General features: G+C 40.0%; 1 protein-coding gene across 1 annotated transcript; it reads left to right on the forward strand.

Moving 5' to 3' along the window:
* The first annotated feature begins 393 nt into the window (after nucleotides 1-393).
* Nucleotides 394-6655, forward strand: Galt (Galactose-1-phosphate uridylyltransferase). Its single transcript, XM_028184356.2, has 8 exons — nucleotides 394-540; nucleotides 1417-1580; nucleotides 2400-2527; nucleotides 4300-4377; nucleotides 4625-4777; nucleotides 5023-5098; nucleotides 5324-5543; nucleotides 6390-6655. Exons 1-8 carry the CDS (start codon nucleotides 522-524, stop codon nucleotides 6602-6604), a joined length of 1053 nt encoding a protein of 350 aa, XP_028040157.2. The 5' UTR covers nucleotides 394-521; the 3' UTR covers nucleotides 6605-6655.
* The last annotated feature ends 988 nt before the right edge of the window (nucleotides 6656-7643 follow it).

A 7643-nucleotide genomic window follows, 5' to 3' on the forward strand; every position in this document is an offset into this window, starting at 1 on the left:
ATCGTGTGATAAAAATCTGTAAATTATAATTTTCGTAATTACAGGTGGTAGAACATCTTGTGAGTCCGCACGGGTAGGTATTACCACCCTGCCTATTTCTGCCGTGAAGCAGTAATGCATTTCGGTTTGAAGGGCAGGACAGCCGTTGTAACTATACTGAGACCTTAGAACTCACTCGTTGACTTGTTGTAGATGTCTATGGACTCCGGTAACCATTTAACACCAAGTGGGCTGTGAGCTCGTCCACTCATCTATGCAATAAAAAAATAAAAACAAAAAAAAAACAAAAAAATTTTGCATTGAAAATTACACGTACAAACAACCGAAGCGCGGAATCTAAGACTGAAATTGCGCATTGGCAACATTGTGAAAACCAAACGTCACCAAATATATTTTAGGCAAAATACTCTCAGAAGCAAACGCTCTGGATATTAATATTCTACTTTTCTTATCTCGATTCATTAATATATCACTAGTCTAACATCACACTTGGCAGGGAGTGCACGCGCTCTTAAAACAAAATGGAATTTAAGTCAACAGGTTAGAATAACATCATAATATTTTATCGAAAATCTTTAATTAAATTTCATTAGAACTTGATCGTGAATCATTGGAAGGCTAATTAAGCACTAGGGACGTGCCACGTTTTTGGTATCTTCTCGATCGACTAAAATTTTTAGTGAGTGACTAAAAAACGATGCTTACTACATTGAATTAATTACTCAAATTATTTTAAGGTGAGCTTTGTAAAGCTTTTTGTTAGTTTTGATGACAAGTCGCCGTGTCAAGGGGGATCTTAGTCGATTGACTATGACTACGACGATTGACTGGGATCATTTATTTAATTTTGCAACTTCTAGACTTGTTGTTGGTGGTAGGACCTCTTGTGAGTCCGCACGGGTAGATACCCTGCCTATACCTGCCTATTTCTGCCTGCCTATTTCTGCCATGAAGCAGTAATGCGTTTCGGCTTGAAGGGTGGGGCAGCCGTTGTAACTTTTCTGAGACCTTAGAGCTTATATCTCAAGGTAGGTGGCGGCATTTACGTTGTTGATGTCTATGGGCTCCAGTAACCGCTTAACACCAGGTGGGCCGTGAGCTTATCCACAAACCTAAGGAATAAAAAAATTAAATAAAAAATAAAAACTTTAGTATATTCATCGGTTTTCGTGAGTCATCTACATACGTAATTAAAACTAGTTTTACGGCTTATTTCTCGTGTTTTATTGTGTACCAGATCAAAATCTCTCACCCCCTCTTTGCATAGCCCGCTAGGTTACCAGCTTAGGTAGGATTTTTTTTTTTATCAAATTCATAAATAATTTAACATACCAATGCCATCAGAAGCTGATGAAGCAGTTTCGGAGCCATTGTTCATTGGAGAAAAATAAACGGCTGTCTTCAATTATCCCTCAGAACACCAGCACATCAGGTACAACCCTCTGAAAGACGAATGGGTATTGGTGTCTCCGCATCGGTGTCTTCGACCTTGGAGCGGGCAGACGGAAGCGGCCCCGGAAGATCAGCCTCCAGACCCGAATAATCCGCTCAGAGCTGGTGGTTTACGGTCCAGTGGAAAGGTAAATTTTTCAGCCTAGTAGTTTCGGATGGTACACCACAAGTTTAAGGCGAAAAGGAATCTTGTGTATTACTGTCACTAGGGGCATTTGAACACGTCATCTCGGATCCTCCCGATCCACTAACGGTGCTTTTAGGTAATTCAAGCACCGGTCACCGTTCTCGTCGAACCCGTCGCTTGCGACGAAGGGCTCGACGAGTAAATTAACTCTCAGACACAGCCCACTGAGTTTCTCGCCGGATCTTCTCAGTGGGTCGCGTTTCCGATCCGGTGGTAGATTCTGCGAAGCACGACTCTTGCTAGGGTTCTTGTTAGCAACATCGTCAGGTTTGAGCCCCGTGAGCTCACCTACTAAAGTTAGGGTTACGCTGACATAGCCTCTCAAGGCTATCAGCTTAGGTAGGAAAAAAAAAAAAAGAAAAAAAGGGCATTTGCATTTCGCGCCATAAAAAACAAGATGGCGGACTCAACACAAAAACCCTAGTACCATTAATTAAGCAAATTCCAGAAACGTAACGGTTTGATATATTTTTTCCTTCATCGCAAAACGCTGAACTGGTGTTAAGTACGTGTTATCAAAATTTATTAACTGCCCGCGAGATTGGATCATCATAATCTCATCGCTTGATTGAGTACCCTGCACATCTGGTCCTTTAGCCATGAAAACAGTGAATAAGTAAAAAAAATCAATAAAATTTTGGTAAACAATAACGCTATTCGTTTTAAAACATCTTAATAATTAATATTTCATGGGACGAAAGAGATAATCTAAGAATTACGGTAATGGGTTAATGAATTCTCAATATTCTTCAATTTCCAGCGAAACCCAAACTATACATCCACATACGTGTTCCCGAACGACTTCCCAGCGCTTCTCGAGGATGTGCCAGAGCCTCCAGAACCGGAACACCCATTGTTCCAATCTGCACCGGCCAAAGGAACATGCAGGTATCTCAAGCACCAGTGGTGTAGCGAGGGGGAGCAATCAAGCATCATGCCCCACAAAGGGGCGCAGAATGGCCCACAAAACAAAAAATTGCTGAATATGTATATATTTTTAAGTGATTTCTGGAAAATGTTACGCTAAAAAGTTATTGTGCCCCGGGCGCGGATTAAGATCGCCACGTCACTGTCAATTACCTCCATAGATAATAACCACGGTCTATGTTAATAAAGCTTTTAACAAGCACGGTTTACCTTGGTGTTGTATCTTTAAAATAGAATCTTAGAACCAAAGCAATTTTGACAAACTTTCAAGATCTCCGATTAATTTAAAAATTTGCACTCGCATCAGAAACCGATGACACCACATTATACCACCACCATATATTATACCACCATCACATAACTTCAATCTAAGATCCTATTAAAATCAATGATTATTTATGTTTTCTATTTAAGCGCGTTTTTGCAGTTTTTCTCTACATCTTTTAATGGTTTGGCTTATATTAACTATGTATGTACCGGAATATTTGAACGTAGCTCTAACTAATTTCAGACGTCCGATTGACTTGAAAATGGCCGATGACAATACAATAGTTTTATTAATGTGGTTGAATATTGCGACCAGGAAAAGTAGGATAAAATAATCCATATTAATCGGTTTGCTATCAAAATGTTTTTTTTACCCTTAAAATTCCTTAAATTTGTTATCTATTGGCTTGATGTGCAAATACACAGTGTTTTCCCCTGTACTACCGGCTTATGCAAAAAAAATACAAATCTCGACAAATTGCCACATCCTTTTTTTTTTTTTTTTCCTTTTTTTTTTTCCTACCTAGGCTGATAGCCTTGAGAGGCTATGTCAGCGTAACCCTAACTTTAGTAGGTGAGCTCACGGGGCTCAACCTGACGATGTTGCTAACACGAACCCTAGCAAGAGCCGTGCTTCGCAGAATCTACCACCGGATCGGAAACGCGACCCACTGAGAAGATCCGGCGAGAAACTCAGTGGGCTGTGTCTGAGAGTTAGTTTACTCGTCAAGCCCTTCGTCGCAAGCGACGGGTTCGACGAGAACGGTGACCGGTGCTTGAATTACCTAAAAGCACCGTTAGTGGATCGGGAGGATCCGAGATGACGTGTTTTGGGCGACGTCGACTGCTTTCCATTCTGTCCGCAGGATCGGGAATGTAGTTACCGGCGGCCACGATGAGAGGGTTCTCGTGTCGTGCCGCTTTATCGAAGTGGCGCATGGACGCCGACTGCAGATACTTACTGGTGGACTCTAAGTCCAGGTCGTCATGGAGGTCGACGTTCCTGACGAACCACGGGGCTCCGACGGCTATCCTGCAAAAACGGGATTGAATGACTTGGAATGATTTCAAGGGTATGCGGGCCGCGTGAGCGAACACTACACTTGCATAGGTCATGACGGGGCGTATGCAAGTTTTGTAGAGTGTCACCTTATTTCTAAGGGACATTTTACTTCGCCTACATATCATCGGGTAGAGACGTCCTAGAATGAAGGCGGCACGATCGCGTACCGTCTTGATGTGGGGGCGGAATGTCATCCTACTGTCGAGGGTGACGCCTAAATATTTGACCTTCGGGGCCCACGGTATGGGCTGGTCGAACATCGTGGTCGGGCGAACGGCGGGGGCGGGGGTATTGACGCGCCTAGTCGGGAGGGGTGCCACATCCATGAACAACTGACGTTTATATACTCTTCGTACAAAATACGTCATGGGTCACATTTTTAATATTTATTTATTTTTTTCAGAGTTATGTGCTTTCATCCCGATTCGACAATGACCATACCTCTAATGAAAGTTGAAGAAATTCAAGAAGTCATCGAAGAGTGAGCGCCATATTTATTAAAATTCACTACATCATTTTATCAACAAAAAATTAATAACACAGTATTTTGTCGCAATCAACTTAGCAGTATGTAAACATTTTGGCGGGAAAGTGAGGAGCGTCGATCAAGGATGGCGTCGCCAGAAGCCAATTGCCATACTGAAAAATAATAACTCCCACGTTTTATGAAAAACTCCTTTCCAATTATCCCTATTTTCCATGTTAAGACCTACATTTTGTATTCACAGATGGATAAATCAACTGAACGAATTAGGTCAAAGATATACATGGGTACAAATATTTGAAAACAAGGGTGCCATTATGGGTTGTTCTAATCCGCATCCTCACTGCCAAATATGGGCGTCCAGCTTCTTACCGAACGAGCCCAGGATTAAGGATAGGTAACAATTTTTTTCGCACGTTAGCTTTTTCGCACGAAAACTGAAAAAAACCGCCTTCATGGCTCTACGTACTTTTAAAATCTCAATGTTTCCTCAGAGACGGCTCAAACGAAAACAGTATTTGTAGTTTAAAAACAGGGTTAAATATCAATTATACCAGAATTAAGAAAATACTCCTTCGGAAATTAACCATAAAATTGAGGTATATACTGTTTCTAACACAACTTTGTGAATATTTATTTCAGATGCCAAAGCGAATATTATGCAAAATACGGAAACTCTCTGCTTGTCGATTATTTGAAACAAGAATTAGAATTTAAGGTACGATTACACCATTGAGAGGCTTCATAAAAAACAAAACAGGTGTATTTTTTTTACGAACTGGCCATAGCTTGCATTCTTTTTTTTTCAATAAACGTCTACGCTGCTTATTCGATTTTTATCCAATTTTATTTTTTTATTTTTTCATTGAATTTTTTCAACACGTGCTCGTTCAATACACGCAAATACCTTTCAAATAACATAAGAATTCTGTTGAACTTTCAGGAGAGGATAGTGTTAAAAAATTCAGAATGGGTGGCGATAGTCCCGTACTGGGCGGTTTGGCCTTACGAAACGATGCTGTTGCCATTGAACGGTGCCCCACAGCGGCTGACCGACTTGAACCCCGCCCAGAAGAAAGGCTTAGCCGAAATCATGAAGCAATTGAACACGAAATACGATAATTTGTTCGAGTGCAGCTTCCCGTACAGCATGGGATGGCACGGTTAATATTTCGCAATCTAAAACGTGTTTATTGGCTGTATGTTTTATTTATCAAATGTTTGAAGACTTTATCTTGTTGAGCAAAGGATTCATTGTGTTATACATAGAACATAACGTGACTTAAAATTATGAGATTTAAGTCTCAGTTCTCTAATACAAGAGCCGCCCTATCATTCAAACCGGAAAGCATTCCTGCTTCATGGCAGAATAAGGGCAGGGTGGTGGTACATTTTATTTAGTTTTTGCCACGACGAGCTCACGGACCACCTCATTTTAAGTGGTTACCGGAGCCCATAGACATCTACAACGTAAATGCCACAACTCACCTTGAAATATGAGTTTATAGGTCTCAGTTTTTACAGTATAACGGCTCCTCCACTTTTCAAACCGAAACGCATTACCGCTTCACGGCAGAAAAGGATGGTGGTACCTACCCGTGTGGGCTCACAAGACGCCTTACCACTAGACCGTTATGAGGGTGTTGCTTTACGGACCGCAGGTCCTCACATTGTAATTAATAAATAATATTTTTTTCTCCTACCTATTCTACTAACCTCAAGGAGTTAATCTAGATTCACCGAGTTACTAAGTGAGCTAACGGAGCTCAAACCTGACGACGTTGCTAACACTAACCCTAGCAAGAGCTGTGCTTCGCCGAATCTTCCACCGGATCAGAAACGCAACCCACTGAGAAGATCCGACAGGACACTCAGTGGGCTCACAAATACATTGAATACTTTCTACTTACGTACATACAGCAGCAGAATATTACGTGCGATATCGATCAGCTAGGAACTTTGAGTGGCACATATCACACTAATATAATTCTAATTGTCGTGCAAAACAGGAGCTCCAACGGGCCCGGGAACGACTCCTGGTGATTCAGCGCACTGGCTACTTCACGCTCTGTACCTGCCGCCATTGCTACGATCGGCCACCATCAAAAAGTTCATGGTCGGCTTCGAGATGCTAGCGCAAACGCAACGGGACCTAACCCCCGAACAAGCCGCCAAGAGATTGAGAGATTGCGATCATTTAATACATTACAAAAACAGACAGTGATGTATGACTCTAAGCGCTTTATTCAATTAATAAATAAAAATATTGACCGAGTCTGTTTTCTTTCTATTGTTTTTTGTTTCATAACGCAACTTACTACCGTACATAAAATATGGGCTTCAAGTAAAGATGTTAAAATTTCTGTTGTTTAAAACCTTTTTTTTGCGTCCTATCCCCGCTCTAGTTAGGGTCTGGGAGAGATTGGGGGAAGCTAGTTATATGTATCTTAAATACTATTAAACACAGTTAACCTCTTTTTTTGAAGTAAAAAATGTTTTGCTCCTTTTCTGCGTGCTTATTTACATATATAATATAATACCTACCCAAATATAATTATCTTTACCAGCCCGGTTCTTTTTATATCGTTTAGGAGCATGTGTGATTTATTTTTCTTGTGATCTATTTATTTATTGAAATTCAGCATAGTAGTCACCAAAATCTATTTAAAAAGTGATACAGATACAGGATACAGGACTACGAACGAAATTGTGTTAATTTAAAATACTTCATTAGTTAAATTAGAGGTCATTGCCTGACAGCACGACATAGAATTCCACTGTCAAAAAAAATTAATTCTTATTTCCATTTAAATCGAGAAGAACATATTCTGCAAATTATTTTATCAAATAAGGCTCTTGTTGCTTGTTGCTTCTTTATTACAATATTCGACGTCAAAAAGAGTTAACGCAGCAGTGTGATGAAGGAGTAAAGTAATGGCCATAAGCTTAAGAGATAGATAGATAGATAGAGTAAAGTAATGACAGGAAAAACGGCGGCATAGACTATATCCATTTTACAGGCGCAATTGAAAGGTGAATGAAGTTAGCCCCTAAAAAAATTTTTTTTTCCCTATTTTATACTTATTTTCTATTAATACGTTTGTTCATCATTTGTTCATGATTGTTCACTGCTAATAATTGTTTGTTCTGCATTTATTTATTTAAAAAAAATATTTAAAAATATACCTACAAGTTAGCCCCTCTAATGCAATTTTTAAAATTTTTTCATCCTTAATGACTCGTAAATATTCATTTTCGATTGT

Source organism: Bombyx mandarina, chromosome 11 (genome assembly GCF_030267445.1).
Source record: "Bombyx mandarina strain Sakado chromosome 11, ASM3026744v2".
NCBI lineage: Eukaryota > Metazoa > Arthropoda > Insecta > Lepidoptera > Bombycidae > Bombyx > Bombyx mandarina.

Excerpts from the sequence above, each read along its gene's own strand:
- Galt (XM_028184356.2), top strand. Across the intron at positions 2,528-4,299 it reads CCGGCCAAAGGAACATGCAG|AGTTATGTGCTTTCATCCCG; the intron begins GTATCTCAAGCA and ends TATTTTTTTCAG. Across the intron at positions 4,378-4,624 it reads ATTCAAGAAGTCATCGAAGA|ATGGATAAATCAACTGAACG; the intron begins GTGAGCGCCATA and ends TTGTATTCACAG.